General features: G+C 36.6%; 1 protein-coding gene across 1 annotated transcript; it reads left to right on the top strand.

The window, feature by feature from the left end:
* The first annotated feature begins 3698 nt into the window (after window positions 1-3698).
* On the top strand, window positions 3699-13117 carry cd79b (CD79b molecule, immunoglobulin-associated beta). Its single transcript, XM_077206174.1, has 6 exons — window positions 3699-3786; window positions 5590-5766; window positions 6219-6512; window positions 6600-6718; window positions 7186-7239; window positions 11861-13117. The coding sequence occupies exons 2-6, from the start codon at window positions 5616-5618 to the stop codon at window positions 11963-11965; spliced, it is 723 nt and encodes a 240-aa protein (XP_077062289.1). The 5' UTR covers window positions 3699-3786; window positions 5590-5615; the 3' UTR covers window positions 11966-13117.
* The last annotated feature ends 3470 nt before the right edge of the window (window positions 13118-16587 follow it).

Genomic DNA, 16587 nt, shown 5'->3' with positions numbered 1-16587 from the left:
TATATATATATATATATATATATATAGATAGATAATGTGCTTGTGACAGACAACAATAAATAGACAAGGACAGTATACAGAGAGCGCTTGCTGAAGGCAACAGAAGCTGTCGCGGTCTGATTTCTGGTGTGCTTTATAGCTTCCTGGTCTATGACGTCACCGCCGGTGACGTCTCGTTCTTCCATTGGACTGATTATACACGTGCTTCACGACGCAATCACGCAGAGCGTTCCCACCGCGTCTCAACGCAGCTCGAGTTCCCTTGAAAGGGAACTGCCATTCACTTTTCGCGTGAGAGTCAGTGTGATTCAATTCTCTCTTCTCCCAAAGATTAAAAGATTGAAGAATATGAAGTATATAAATCTACAGGTATTCACACAGCAAGAATAAAATATCTTGCTATATCAGTGAAAGTTGTAAAGTTAGGTCTATATATAGGTATATGTTTGAATATGTATGCATGTAATCATTTTTAAAGCTTTATCTATTGATTCTAAAGCGTATTTATATTACATATCTGTATACTGTATTTATATAGGTCTAAATTTAAACGAAATGTATAATAATAATTGTCAAACAAAAATTTCCCATATAGTATGTAATAGATTAAAGGGGTCATATAATGCCATTTTTTTACAAGTTAATATGATGTTTTTTGAAAAATTTATTTTTAATTTTTATGAAATTTTCTTTAGGGTCTAAATGAAAACTTTGTAATATACTTTTATTAAAAATTCTCATTAGTATTGTAAGAAAACACAAATTTTACCTGGTCAAAAACAGCTCGGGTTTCAGCACGCCGTTTCAGTGCATATGCCTTCAAATGATAATGAGCTTTACTCACTCTGTTCTTTGGGTAATATTGAAAAACATCAATTAGAGTATTAATTGTCTTGAATCATATTCATTTTCAGAATGTAAACAGTATTTTGCTGGTATTGTGTTACCATTCATCTTCATGCAGTTATAACTGTTTTTTGACATTACTTCTTAATCAGTAACAGACTAGTAAACAGGTGTAACTTAGTGTTACCACGTTAACTTTAACACCTGCGTAGTACACAGTTTTTAATAACACATTAACCATAACGCATTGTTCATTATAAACGTGGGATTATGAATTATATTGAGAACGTCGTAACGTTACATAGAAAACATGCAGTACTATATCCTGAGTGTAAACATTAGCCGCATTCATCGTGAAGTGTGCAAGCGATTTGCAAAGATTAATATTTAAAGGTTAATAAAATGTTACACTCAAATGTTCCTGCTGCACCTTCTGGAGGTGCAGCAGGAACCCGAATAGTTGGTACCGATTCTTTTTTCAGGACCGCTTCTTAGCAAAACCAGATTTACACTCACCCTCGATTATGAAGCAGTCTGGTGAGAAATGATTAGCGCAAACATAAAAGCATTACGTTGATCGTTGGGAATGTTCCCTTCAAAAACAAAACTCGCCCACTGCGTCTTCAGCGGTTCGAATTTAGGAACATTAAAATGACTGCTGTGTTCCTTATCACAGCAAAGAACAGAACTCCACAATCGCTTAGACGCCATTCTGCTGCAGTGTATCAACAATGGCGGACTACGATGACAGCTCGCTCAGGGCGGGTCTGTGTTGAAACGTTACTGTCAATTATCAATAGTGGGAGGGGCGTCCGATCTAGTGACGTCACAAGATCGAACAGCTCAATTTGAGGCAGGGGAAAACATATTTGTTCGGGTCACATGATGTCACTGTAGCTTTGCGCTGCCATCTTTACGACTGATGGTCTCAGTAATGCCTGCAATATGTTGTGCAGTTGGCTGCAACAACAGCCGAAAGAGGAACCCCGAACTGGTATTTTATTCTATACCAAAAGAAAAGGATAGAAGAAAGAAGTGGTTAGCTGTCATTCTCATATTGTATCATGTCTCATTTTTCTGTGCGCACACACCCGACCCAAAGCGTGCAGCCATAGACCCCTATAACGTTACAGCGCGCGAGTAATGAGTTGAGCTCTGTTTCGTGTCTGAATGGACAGATACACACAACATTATGCTTAAATGTCCGTTTTGGAGAGTATTCAAGTAAAATATGTCGGTTATGTCTTAAACAGAGTTGTCATCCAGTCTCTTTGGTAGAGAGAGAGAGAGAGAGAGAGAGAGAGAGAGAGAGAGAGAAAAAAAAAAAACAAGCATGCAAATAGAAATTATCGCGGCCGGAAAAATTATCAAGCTCATTTTTTTTACAGTGCAATTAATTGATTTATTGACTATCGCGACAGGCCTAATCCAGATTAATGACAGCTAGCCGTGAACCGTGGCTAACAGCTGGCAAGCTACCAGATATTAGCCACTTAGCTAGCTAACAACTCGATAGTAAGAGCAAACTACCACCAAAATCATACATTTTAATTTTTTTTATAATACCTACATTTCCCATCATTAAATATAAATCCTTGGTGGCCAGGTGCCGCACTTTTACGTCTTTTACCCATCCAGCAACAGCATATTGATACGCGTCTGTACTCTTGAAAGCCTTCAACAAGCGATCCCCACTGTATGGGAGGGGTTATGCACAAGATATATATACTGTATATATATTTATATCATGCAAGGCAAATTGGGTGAATCTGGGTCATATAATAATGGACAAAATAAAACTGGGGGTAACAAATAAGGATCGGAGTCTAAAATAAAATTTTTCTCCAGCTATCTCTGTCTCTCTCTCTCATTCAAATGGGCAGTTTGGGCAGGCATACCGGGCGAGATCGGTCGTAAATATGGCGGCTTTCTATTTGGTAGTGACGTAGATGGCATCTATGAATAAGGAGATTAAAACAAAAACACTGGATGGATTTTTATCATTATATGATGGTTGTGTACAGGCACTGCCAACACACATTTCAGTACAATCAACTTTTAAAAGTGCATGTATCATTATATAACCCCTTTAAGTATAAAATAATTTTAATATATAAATCTAAAATAATTATGATAAACAGACATTGCTAAAAGCCAGACGATTTTGTCTCAAAAAATCTGTTACTATGTAGTGACCTTTAATTTGGAGCGAGAGAAACTGGGGGAGTGACTTTATTGCATCAGAGATGTGTCACTTTGCTCTCAGCTGATTGGCTCCATTTCAGTTTGAGATCTCTTACCCAGAATGAAACCTGCCCTGGAGCAGGTTGGCAGTTATGTGTAAGCCACTTTCATGGTGCCTTAAACCACTCTGAATGCACTGCTTCATCTCATTTAATCACATATTTCATAATACTTGTTTGCCTGGTTGCAGAGAAAAGGCTTAAATCTAGTCTCAGACTAAAATACATGTTCTTGTAAAATACTTCATCTATTTTAACTGAAAGGAACTTGCACTGACATATCTTAAAATATGCCAGTGCCTGATTTGTCTCAAGATGCACACCAGGAATGTGTTTTTTTTTTCTCAGGCACAAAAAATCTACTTAAATGTCCTAATTCAACTAAAGCCTAATCCTGGCTTAATCTAAACCCTGTTTGTGAGACCGGGCCGTTTAGTTTTATTTTTGTACCAACAGTTTTTTGAGAAGGTACACCGCTTCCCTTGCCTCCTCAAATAGTTTTGACTGATAAATGAGTCTGTGTGCATGTGTGTGCGTGTGTGTGCGTGTGTGTGTGAGTGTGTGTGTGCGTGTGCGTGTGCGTGGTTACAGCTGTATTGAGTGCAGTGCACTTCACACAGCTCAACGACTGCTGCTCTCTCCACCCACTGTGATGGACTGCACCGCAGATGCGCATGGAAAGCACCAACTTATGCATGTAAATTAAAGACACGTATGGGACACAACAAAATTCAGCATGGCAACACTCAGCAAAGTCATCAAAAAACATCCGCAACAGTAAAAACGCAAAATTAAGATTATAGACCATAGATGTGCAAGTTTAGCTCCAACACACCTGCCTATAGGTGCATTCACGTCTTGTCGTCGGAGTACCACAATTACGAGATTCCAAAATGCATTCACGTCCTAGAAGACCTCGTAATTACAACTTTTCAGAGAACTCTGACTCTGCGGGCAGTCGTGGCCTAATGGTTAGAGACTTGCAACCCGAAGGTTGCAGGTTCGATTCTCAATACCGGCAGGAAATGACTGAGTAACCCACAATTGTGTCCACAGTTTGCAGTGTGTGTGTGTGTTCACTACTCACTACTCCTAATGTGTGGGCACTAACTTGGATGGGGTAAATGCAGAGAACAAAAAGAGTATGGGTTACCATACTTGTCCTTCACATGTCACTTTCACTTGTACCACCGTGACCGCAGATTCATTTTGCCATAGGTATTTGACATAGAAACGCACAATATCCTGAGAACAGCTCAGAGTAGAATGTCATAAGTATGGGAACTACGAGTTCACTACGGGTTCACATAGTGCGTATATAGAGGTGGGTTCACACCATGTCGTAATTACCGTAACGTAACTGAAGTGTAAAAAGCCTTCACGTGCTTGTAGAACTGACAACATGTAAACTCTTAATTTTCTGAGAGCTACGACTTGTACCACATGACCGCTGTACCACCTGACCACTGCAGATTTAGGTGTGTACAAATTAAAGAGGCGCTGTGCAGACCGATCGATCGGTGTATGACATCAATGTACCGCGAGAGCAATTCTGAGCTTTATTTACAGTAATTACATTAACTCAATGTTAACACTACATGGGCTACAAGACACATCCAAATATGACTGCCAGTGAAATGAGAAACAATGCAGATGCAGATTTACTTTTAATTTTCACATAATTATTGCTTTTAACAGCTATTGTTTGCAGCCATTAGGCTGATTCTTCTTTATAATCACTAATCAGTAGGCAAATGCAGAAGGCAATATAACAGGGCTTTTGCATGTAACTATTTCTGAGTGTATTCAAATGACAATGGATAATTTCTTTTTAAGAAAAGTCCCAAAAAAATACAGTCCATTGTAGAGAATGTATATATTTCTACATTTCTACATTAATAGCTTGATGTCTATGGAAGCAGCAATAATATTCCTTTCATAATTTGTTGATGTGTTTTATTGATATCACACATTGATATCAACTCCCAATACAAATATCTAAAAAGAAAATCTTAGATCAAGAAATACCTGCCAGCAAGGTCAGAAGATTAAACTTAATTCAAAAGGAAAACAATAATATTTGTCTTACCTCACTGGCAGATGTTTCTTGCTTTAAGCTCTTAAAATTTGATCAATTTCATTAAACAAGACTTAATAAGTCATTTTACTTATTTTAAGTCATATAACTTATTTTACTTTACATTTAAGTAGAAGTATCTTGATTTAAGAATGTTTAGATATATGTACTGGTCTGAAAAACAAGACAAAAAAAGGATAAAAACTCATTTTCTACCGGGACATAATCTGTTTTCTACAGATTTTGATCTTACAGTGCAGTGATGCATGCAGTTGGCATTTTCATTTGTATTTTGTTTAGTCATCTTTGTAAATAAGTGATAAAGTAGCCTATATCATTCTTAATGTATTGTGCATCAAGATGATTCACTTGCTCCTTAACATTTTGATGCATGGGTGTAAGGATTTGCATGTTTCTTCTCAGAAACGGAATTGTATCATCACAGCTTCATGACCCGCACCCTTCAGCTGGCTTCCTACAGTTCTGTCTATCTGATCTGTACTGACTTCTACATTTTCTTGGAGAGGTGCATTTCAAGGCCGCGAATCATGCATTCCTTCCTGCTGGGATGTTCAGTCATGGCGCTGGTTTACCTCTCAGGTAAATGGCTGTTTTACATATTAAAAACTGCATTTTTGTTTGAGTTTTAAACATGGTACTCTCTGAAATGCCACATTTTGATGCGCTTTTTAATATATGGGTGGGAATTATTTAAGACAGCAGTTCTTTACAACCGATTGATTAGATTTTTGTTTTACATTTAAAAGTTGCAGGATGACATTTTGCATATTACAGTTGCCCTAGACTTGTTTTCAGTGTTGTTCTTCCTTCCCATCTGTGAGTGAAAGAGGAAGTCCCACCGCTTCAAAACAAGTTTGCATTTGCTACTATTAAATAAACAGTTATAATGTGGGATGCACATACTGTTAAGTGTCTTTGATAAAGCATGTTTCATGGTTTTACTTCTGCTGATAACTTACAGCAAATGGCCATTGCAATATTAAACCGGTTCTGTCTTATATATTTTCTCTCTGTCCATCTCCTAATTTCAGCTGAAGCAAACAATATCAATGTCTTCCAGAAGCCACGATTTCTTGGCGTTAAGACAGGTCGGAGTGTGATGATATACTGTGTGTCGTCTTCGTCTTTGCCGGCTCATGTAGTGTGGTTTAAAGACCGCACTGAGAAAGACACACTCAAGAACAGCCACAGAATAGTTATAAAGGAGAAGAGTGAACAAAAAAATGCCTATATTGTCATAAAGCAAGTGGAGATGGAGGACAGCGGCATTTATTTTTGCAAGCTGAATGATACTCTTGGACCAGGAACTGCGCTACAAGTGTCCAGTAGGTGATGATTTGTTGTTGATCTCATTCACTTTCTTTCTTCGCTAGCCTGTTTACCATACTTGTATTTCTTTGTTTCTTCCACAGGATACAGTGAGCCCCAAGCTATCTTGCACAGATCCAGAGTCAAGGATGTTATCATTTTCCTTCAGGCTTTTCTGTTGATTTTGTGTATTGTCATTCCTCTGGTTCAGTTTTACAAGCTGGTAAGGGCCACAAACGTTCTCTATTACTATGTGCACTTAAGTGAGGTATTACTGTTTGGTTACACTTTATTTCGAAAGTCCACTTTAGACATTCTACTAAATATAAATATCTTTGCAACCATATGTGAACTTACTCATTCATTTGCAACTACATGTCAACTGACTCTCATTAGAGTATTAGTTTGGTTTAGTAGAATAAGTTGACATGTAATTGCAAAGTTACTTATAGTCAGTAGAAAAATTGTTGAGGAGCATCAAAATAAATTGTTAGCGGATTTTAAACAGGCAGTCTACTATTACTCTCATGACTGCTAGTTGACATGTAGTTACTTATAGTTAGTTATATCTAAAGTGGACCATCGAAATTAGTTCAACCACCTTTTTATTTTAATTCTTTTGTTGTTGTTTTGCCATAATTCAGTTATCAATAAGCAATAACAGCAGTTTCTCATTGTGTTTGGTTTCAGGAGAAGAAAGAAGAAGCGGATTATGAAGAACCTGAGGATGATCACATATATGAGGTGAGTGTTTTGGTTCATTCGGTTAGCTTGTTACTGTCATGTGTTGGTTAACGGTTGGTTGAGTTTTAAGCTCAGAGTTCTGCAACTATTGTTGCATGCACTACAGGAAGTGAAAACACACATGGTCTCTTGTGATAATAGAATAATACATTATTATTTTAAATTAATTATATTTCATAAAGCAAATAGGAACATTTCTAAACTTTTCAAGCTCTGGTCCTCGAATTTGATTGGCCGAGCAGCGTTCCATGAGTTCAGTTGGTCTGTGTTAGTTTGCATTGCAAAAAATTATTGACTTGTTTTGCAATACAAATTTTAGGGATGCACGATATATCGTCAAATATATGTTCATTTTTAATGTTATTGTTATCAGCTTGATAAAAAAAATTGGCCAATATATTAAAGCAGATAAATGTATTTCCTTCAGCTTAGACCCACTGTTCGCCATGATGGTTTTGAATTGCTTGAAATATGATTGAAATCACTCAAAAAAGGAAAATACAGTAAAGTGCAACGCAAGTCTGTCATATAAGCAACATAACATTGTAATGACAATAATATTATAATTGTGTGCTTGGTAGAAGGATTTTAATGTTAAGAATTTTGTTTTTGTAATCAGGCTCTCAAAAATTATATAAAAATATGGATTTACATTTATTGGTCGATGTATCGGTTATCGGCTTTCATATATAAAGTTATCGGTATCGACCAAAGTTTTCATAGTGGTGCATCTCTTCTTGTGCATCTTCTTTAAAGGGGCAGACAAGCACACGCTTAGAATTAGAAAACAGATATTGTCCGCTGGTGTGGATGCTAAAATAGTTATCTTTATAGTTATTATCCTTGGTGTGAACGGGCCTTAACTTTGCAATTACATGTCAGCTGATTCTACTGATCCAACCCTAACACCTAACCCTAACTTAACAGTTTGCTAATACTCAACTAAAAATCTAAAAATCAGTCAAACAGAATGTCTAAAGGGGACCACAAAATGAATTGTAACCCTGATTAATTCAGGAATGTAACACAAAGTCCCTTTAAGGCAAGTCATTTTCTCAGTGGCCATCTTTGAAATGCCTCTCGGGCAGCTGTTTCAGCTCCTATCTCTCAATGGGGAAGCTTATTATTACATTTTATATTTAAAATCACCAATGAAATCTGACAACAACTGTCTCATAAATTTGGTTTCTAAACACTCAAACTGCATTTTTCAGGCTGGACCAGCCAATGCACATGTGCAGAGTGCAGTCATAAGCGTGCGTGTGTCCAGGGCCGGCCTGAGGCATAAGCGAACTAAGCGGCTGCTTGGGCCACCAGGGGGCCCCCCAATCGAATTAAAAAAAAAAATTAGATGACTTAAGTCAAGTGACATAAATGAATGAATGAATGAATAATTCAAGACAAGAAAATTCTGATTTCATGATCAATATACCTGCCAACAACTGCTGCTGTGTCTGCCAGCGTTTAAGTCATGCGCATAATCTAGACACCTCGCAAGTGCATAGTGCGCAACTGCCCATAGTCACGGTATCGGTGAAAATAGAAAATTGGAGAAAATAGCCGCAGGGGAACTTAACCTTCTAGGTGTAAAGGTAGCAGTTTGAAAATTTAATAAATAATAAACATACCAGTTTGAACTCTTCTCCACTTTATTATACCACACATCAGATCACTAACTCCAAAAACCCATGACACTCCAGTACCAAGTGCGCAGTCTGCGCACGAGCCATTCCTATCTACGGCAAGCCCCGAGGGGAAAAATAGATTGCATACACACATACAACGAGAAACAGTGTCCTGTCCCAAATGGCACACTCCGGACTTGTGGACTTCCTCAGAGTCCACACTTCGGTGACGTCATGTAGTGCAGACCTATAGGGCCCTTAGCGCGAGTCCGCGAGGGCGCATTGAGAGGTATTCGATCGTCACGCCGGAAACAGGAAGAAGGTCTCAGCTCAGACGTCGAAGCTGAATAAACTTAAAGGTCATCTCATCAGTCCCTTTATTAGAAAAATATCACAAATAATCATAAAAAAAATTACAGTCTTTAGCATCGAGAACAGGATTTATTTTATTTTCCCAAATCTTATGTCCATGTGAACTACACAGCCTGCTTTTACAGTTCTATAATTGTATATGCCACCTGGGCATTAGAATAGATGTCATGGTTATGTTAATTATCAATACAGTTGTACATAATAATACATAATGTTCAATTTTAACACAAAATTTAAATGTAAATGAGTTTAAGAAAAATGTATCGGTTTCAATATTCATACCACGTTTATATGACTCAGTAAAGCCATGACATTCGGTTCTATTTATATAATGAATCATAATGTGTTCGTATTATTTAACACACTATTATTATGTTTGAGATATCAACCACTGGTCGATAATGTTTGTATAAACTGTAAGTAACAACTGGTAAAATGTACGCCTATATCATAAAGCCACGTTAACAGTCCGTGAGCGAAATCTCCTCCCATCCGTTTTCTGATTGGCATTTCGCAAGGATTCCTGGGTAGTTAAAGTGCGTGGAGCCTGCATCTATGCGGGCTTCGCGGAAGACCGCTTCAAGGGTATAAAGGGGGCGCTGCTGAGCACACTTCAGAGCGTTAACATGATAAATGGGACGGCCTACGGACTCGTAGACTCGGCGAGCACACGCAATTTAAGTCCACGAGACCGAAAGTCCGCATGAAGTGCGCCATTTGGGACAGGGCCATTACCGGTATTATAGTAACAGACTTTGTTGGATTCTGTCATGTACAATCCAACAAAGTCTGTTACAATAATAATAATAAAAAAGATTTTGAGGACAGTTACACTGTATTGAGACAGTTGAGAAATAATAATATTTTTACAGTTTTCAACAATAATTGTCATTGTTGAACCCTTGCTCTTGTTGTGTTTCTGATTTCTCAGTTTTGTCATTATTTTAATAAATAATTTATTTTATATGTTTTGAGACAGTTTGTTTTAAGAAGTTTCAAAGAGTTAGTAAAAGAGTAAAGTAAAAGTTAAAACTTTTTTATTTAAGTAGGCATCTATTTTTTATTAAGTATTTATTTTGTATTAATACATAACCTCACTGTATTAATTTATAATGTATCATTATTGCGTGACATTTGTGTCAATAATCGTCAAGCTCAGGTGACTTCGCGTAGTGGGAGGAGGCCCCCAAATCAAATTCTGCTTACGGCCCCCAAAAGGCTCGGACCGGCTCTGTGTGTGTCTCAAAACACACCGTTTTATTGCATTTGCAATTGGAGCTTCTGAAAGTATACAGTATACAGTATTATAGCAGTTTCTTGGTCTTCTGACAAGAATTTCTCTACCAAGTCATTTCTCAGTTCTGCAAAAATACAATACATGTAATAAAAAATTGGCAACAAATAAATTTGACCGTCACAAGTTTGAGGGTGTACGTTCAACAGTTTACTGTACATAAAATAGTGAATTTTCCCGTATCTAAAGTACTGAGTTCTGTAATTATACTATATGTGTAAGCTGTATAAAAAGCCTGTGGATGTACATAGCACATAATCATTGTTTATGTTTTATGAATCAGAACATGGTTAAAACCTGTATAAAATGGGGGCATTTTTGGAGGAATCATGAAGAAAATTGGAATGTGTGTGAAAACAGGTGATGTGTTAAAGGGATAGTTCACCCAAAAATGAAAATTCTGGCATTAATTACCCACCCTCATGTCATTCCAACAACCATAAAACATTCGTTCATCTTCGGAACACAAATGAAGATCTTTTTAATGAAATCTGAGAGCTTATGTCTCTTCATTGACATCCTATGTATGCAACGTCCACTTTTAAGCCCCAGAAAGGTAGTAAAGACATTATTAAAGTAATCCATGTGACTGCAGTGGTTTAACCTCAACTTATGAATCGATGCAAGTGCTTTGTTTGCGAAAAAAAGAATGCAAAAATGTGCATAATTTACCACTTTATTTGCTAAATATTAATCTCAAACGCTCGTTCATGCAACAACTTCTGTTCTCGCGTCAACACAAGACACATGCATCTTGGTACATGTTCTCATGAACACGCGTTGTTGAATAATATGTTGTAAATAAAATGGTAATTTATGGGTTTTTTTTCTGCACAAACAAAGCACTTCATCAAATTGAGGTTAAACCGCTGGAGTCACGTGGGTTACTTTAATGATGTCCCTGCGGCTTTAAAGTGGTAGTTGCCTAGACTGTCAATGAGGGAAAGAAATCTCTCAGATTTCATCAAAAAAATCTTCATTTGTGCTCCGAAGATAAATGAAAGTCATACGGGTTTGGAACGACATGAAGGTGAGTAATTAATGAGAGGATTTTCAATTTTGGGTGAACAATCCCTTTAAACGTTTTATGAAATGTGTCTTTGTTTTGAGATCTGAATTAATGGTTTGGGAAATTGTGCCAACTGAATCAGTTATTATAGTGTGTTATCAATCGAGAAAAACTGTAATAAATGAAACTGTTAATAATTCATAAATGAAATGCACGGCTTCCCATGTCTTATTACTTTAGTATACTACTTTGACAACATCATATGTTCTTAATATTCTTTGAAATACATCTGTTTTTTCTTTCTCTCTGTGTGCTGTACAGGGTTTAGAAATTGAGCAGTGTGGTGGTGATGTATACGAGGACATCTCTGTTTACGCCCAGCCCACAGATGCAGCATGGGAAGTCGAGTCCCCAGACCAAGAGTGAGAAACAACACATCCAGATATCAGCTTCAACCCCAGAACAATGATTACATTCAGTCCTCTGTCACATCACGACTGACCGTCTGTTTGTGCTGTATGCAAACTGATGATGTCACTGAGTGTGAGTGTATGTTTGAAAAACATTTCACTTGAAATCATGAAACTATTATCTCGGAAGGAGGCGTTTATGTACTGTTTATATAAGTTTTGATGAATTTACACATTTACTTAACAATAAACCAAGGACATTCCCAGCTAACAGGGACCGTTCTCAGATGTTCTCTCACAGTTACCATCAAACCTTCTTCCAGTAATGTTAATAGAATGTTTGTTCAAAGTTATGGTCTTTAATAACATTATCAAAACATTACCGCAAAAGAGATATTTACACATTATTCATGGAACGTTTTTCTGAAATATTTTATGTTTTTTTTAATGTTACTACTTAGCCTACTATTACATTTTTTTCAGATGGTTCAGAGGACATTCAAATGTAACCTTCCCGTAATACTTGCAAAATGATAAAATGGAGAAAACATTCCTTTAATGTTTTCTGTAACGTTCACATAACCGAGAAAAAAATGTTTTTAAAATGTTCTGAGAACATACAGAAATAATGTTTTCATAACTTAATGACAACATTAGCAAAACGTTCTTGGAAAATATTTTTGTTAGCAGGGTTGTAATACATTTAACTTATGTTTTTACTGTTGTTTGCTTGTTTGTTTTCTTCATTACTCAGTTTATCAACTGATATTGTGTTATGTGCTTTTTATTTTATTTTATTTTTTGCTTTTTTTTAGTGTTTGTTTTATAAATGCACTGGCTCTGGCTATTGTTTCGTGATAATGCGGTTCTGTGTATGTGGGAATAAAAATACTAGTGGTAAGGAACTGCTCAAAGCTAAAGGGACCTGCAAATCAAATGTCTACTTTCACTTCATCTCTCTTAAAATAAGCATTTGAAAATCAGGTGTTTTCCATAAAGCAGCTTTTTTGGTATATTTTCTTTGCATTCTATCTGATATGGACTCCACAAGTCTGATGATCTTTTGAAAGAGCATCTGCAAAGAACATTTGACCATCTGTACAAGGATTTAACATTGTCAATGTCACAAATTTGCTATTTGACTAGTAAAATATTGCAAAATCCTAAATATGTGTTCTTCATTTTACGTTAGTATTTATTTAGATTTGTTTTACCCTAAAACATTAGAAAACAGATCACATTTGGTCAGTTTGGACTGTACAGCACTTGAATGGAGACTGAGACAGGATAATACACATGTATGGAAAAGAGAGAATCTGAGAAATACAAAAAGAGACACAGACTGGAAGAGTGTTCAGTCTTCTAATAATAAAGTGCTGTAAGAGCTGCAGGGAAAGCGCGACATCTTGTGGCCATTCAGTCAAACTAACAGTCGAAATCATTTTCAGGCTGGAATACCTCATCCCAAGGCGTCATATACTATGGGAAGCCAAACAAACCAAAAGTGGGACGAGACAGCGGGAGTTTACAGAGCTTGTGCCGCGCTGACATGTCATCTGCGCGGTTCAATGGTCCGAGCCGCGCGGCCGATTCGTCAGCGCAGCGCGGACGTGTTTCCTAGCGAGACCCAGTGGGCAGCGCGGCGCGAATAATCCTCACCAGCGCTGACCAATTTACGTAAACAGCGCAGCGCAAACCATACATACATGCAAATAAATGTACAATAAAGAAACCCCTCCTTCCTTACAAAATAGTGGTTCTCTGCTGAAGTTTAGGAGTTTTTCCCCACAGAAGACAAAGAAGTAGAAAGACAAGATGAAATGCATACATTTCTTATGTTTATTATCTTTAATAGTGTTAGTAAAGAGTAGCCTAGTGTTATGCGTCGATACTTTGAAGATCTGCACATATGTAAAGAGGCTACGGAAAGAGCTGTACAAAGCATAAACTTCAATGACTTTCAATATCGTAGTCGTCTTGAGGAGCACGCCAACCTTCTGGTAATTATATCGGACAGTTTACATGTTCAGGTAATGTATTTTATTATTGTAGTAAGTTTTGCATTCAGCCATCATTTGTAGACTTTAAGCTTTTTATATGTGAATTTCATAAATAAAACAATAATTTGTTCATTTTGAATAAAATGTTAAAACTAAAGATCGATTTTATGTTATTGATATTTTGTGATATTGATTTATAGGGCGAATTCAGTGTGATTTGGACACTTTTTGCCATTGAGATTAATTGGAAAAAGTGTCCCTCCCAATCAACCTGAATACACACACACACACACACACAGACAATATATATATATATATATATATATATATATATATATATATATATATATATATATATATATATATATATATATATATATATATATATAATGCTTTAGAATGACCTTGACCTCATCACCACAATCAATGAACTTCAAGAGGCTATACAAGACTTATGTCTTCTGGTGGACCATACTTTCAACCCTCCTGTGAACGCCCCATTTTTACTAATTTTACATACCAGGGGACGGCCAAGGTAATGTTCATTTTAAGTTTGACACAGCAGTTTTGCAATTATTAATTTTGCAAGGCTTTTTCTGTGGTTAATGTAAATCAAAATCTGCTGTGCAGTGACACAGGGGAATCTGTCAGTTGATGGGTCCCACACACACTATCACTATTAAAGATAATAAACATAAGAAATGTATGCATTTCATCTTGTCTTTCTACTTCTTTGTCTTCTGTGGGGAAAAACTCCTAAACTTCAGCAGAGAACCACTATTTTGTAAGGAAGGAGGGGTTTCTTTATTGTACATTTATTTGCATGTATGTATGGTTTGCGCTGCGCTGTTTACGTAAATTGGTCAGCGCTGGTGAGGATTATTCGCGCCGCGCTGCCCACTGGGTCTCGCTAGGAAACACGTCCGCGCTGCGCTGACGAATCGGCCGCGCGGCTCGGACCATTGAACCGCGCAGATGACATGTCAGCGCGGCGCAAGCTCTGTAAACTCCCGCTGTCTCGTCCCACTTTTGGTTTGTTTGGCTTCCCATAATATACGACGCTTTTGCCAAAGCGTACATATCCCACGCAGATGGCACCCTTTAGCGTAAATGAGACGCAGATATATATGGGGCAGAAGGCGCCTCCTAGTGGTCTAACCCTAACCCTACCCCAGACCTAAACCTACCCATACTCTGTGCGTGTTATATTTACGCTAAAGGGTGCCATGTGCATAGGATATGTACGCTTTGGCAAAATCGTCGTATATTACGCATTGGGATGAGAACGCGTAGGAGCTACACACGACTTTTCAAACGATTTTGCCCCGATTGACACTTGACAGCCTGGAGGAGTCGACGCCAGTTCCCGAAAGTCAGAGCCGATCTGCAGATTTGAATATTATAAAAGTTTTAATTTATAGTTATAGCTGACTTTTTAATTCATAGTTCAGACTCTTTTTTTTAATCATTATTTCCATGTTTCCCTCTAGTTTTACAGACAAGGCTTAAATCTAGATGCATGTTTGAGCTGTTTTAACTGAACGCAACTTGCACTGACAAATCCTAAAATATTTCAGTGCCATTGATTTGTTTCAAGATTTGTCTCGTTTTGTCTCACACCAGTAATGTTTTTTTCTAAGGCACATTTATGTAAGCTACTTGTACTAATTGAATGTAGGGCTTAATCTAAACCCTGTCTGTGAAACCGGGCCAAAGTATCACAGACAAGGTTTAGATTAAGCCAGGATTAAGCCTAAGTTTAACTAGGACATTTATGTAGCTTTTATAAATGTGCCTTAAAAAACATTACTGGTGTGCATCTTGAGATAAAACAATTTTAAGATATACGTTGGTACAAGATACAGTTAAAACAGCTCAAACATGCATTTTAGTCTGGGACTAATGCATAATTGCGAATTTTAAAGTCCTAAATTCTCAGAATTTTCCCTTTTTAATTTCAAACATTTTACTTCATAATTATGACATTTCAGAGCATGAAATGGGCTTCCATATTGATGATGATGATGATGGTGAGACCCTCAGTTGTTTAGTGTATGGTGTTTTTTTTAACCTTCTACAAAGTCGTCAAGTGTGTGATATTCTGTAAAGTGCTGTAGTTTATTCCAGCCTAAGCTGCCGATGTGCAAACATCGGAAAACATTTTCTTTTGAAAGGATTTTATAAACTTTCTTTATATTTCATAAATAAATTCACAAAATATATTAAGAATTCAAGTTTTTATTGAATGTCAGAAATACAAAATATATATTTTTAGTGTAATAATCACTGCATTTTTGCATATTAATGTCCCAGCTACAATAAAGGATCCATTAATAAATAAATAAGGATAAAATCTTTAAAGAAAATCCTATGCAAAATATTATAAAATATATAAAATATGTTTAAATTAAATAAATATATAAAAAATAAATATTAAATAACAATAAATAATAATTATAAATATCTTAATTATGAAAATGTAATATCTTTAATGTAAATAAAAGCTAAACAGAATAAAAAAACAACAATAAATAAAGAATATATAACTCTTTTTCAACTGTACAAGAATGAATCTACTTTAAGACACCATTATAAAAAGAGGAGTGCAAACACTGATTAATAACACTGAAATGTTTTT

Source organism: Siphateles boraxobius, unplaced genomic scaffold, assembly GCF_051911475.1.
Source record: "Siphateles boraxobius isolate OS27281-9 unplaced genomic scaffold, OSU_SipBor_1 55, whole genome shotgun sequence".
Classification (NCBI taxonomy): Eukaryota; Metazoa; Chordata; class Actinopteri; order Cypriniformes; family Leuciscidae; genus Siphateles; species Siphateles boraxobius.
The sequence above is the reverse complement of the archived record's forward strand: the minus strand, read 5'-3'. Positions and strand labels throughout refer to the sequence as shown.

Excerpts from the sequence above, each read along its gene's own strand:
- cd79b (XM_077206174.1), top strand. The coding sequence starts at position 5,616 with ATGACCCGCACCCTTCAGCTGGCTTCCTACAGTTCTGTCTATCTGATC. Across the intron at positions 6,513-6,599 it reads AACTGCGCTACAAGTGTCCA|GATACAGTGAGCCCCAAGCT; the intron begins GTAGGTGATGAT and ends TTTCTTCCACAG. Across the intron at positions 7,240-11,860 it reads AGGATGATCACATATATGAG|GGTTTAGAAATTGAGCAGTG; the intron begins GTGAGTGTTTTG and ends TGTGCTGTACAG.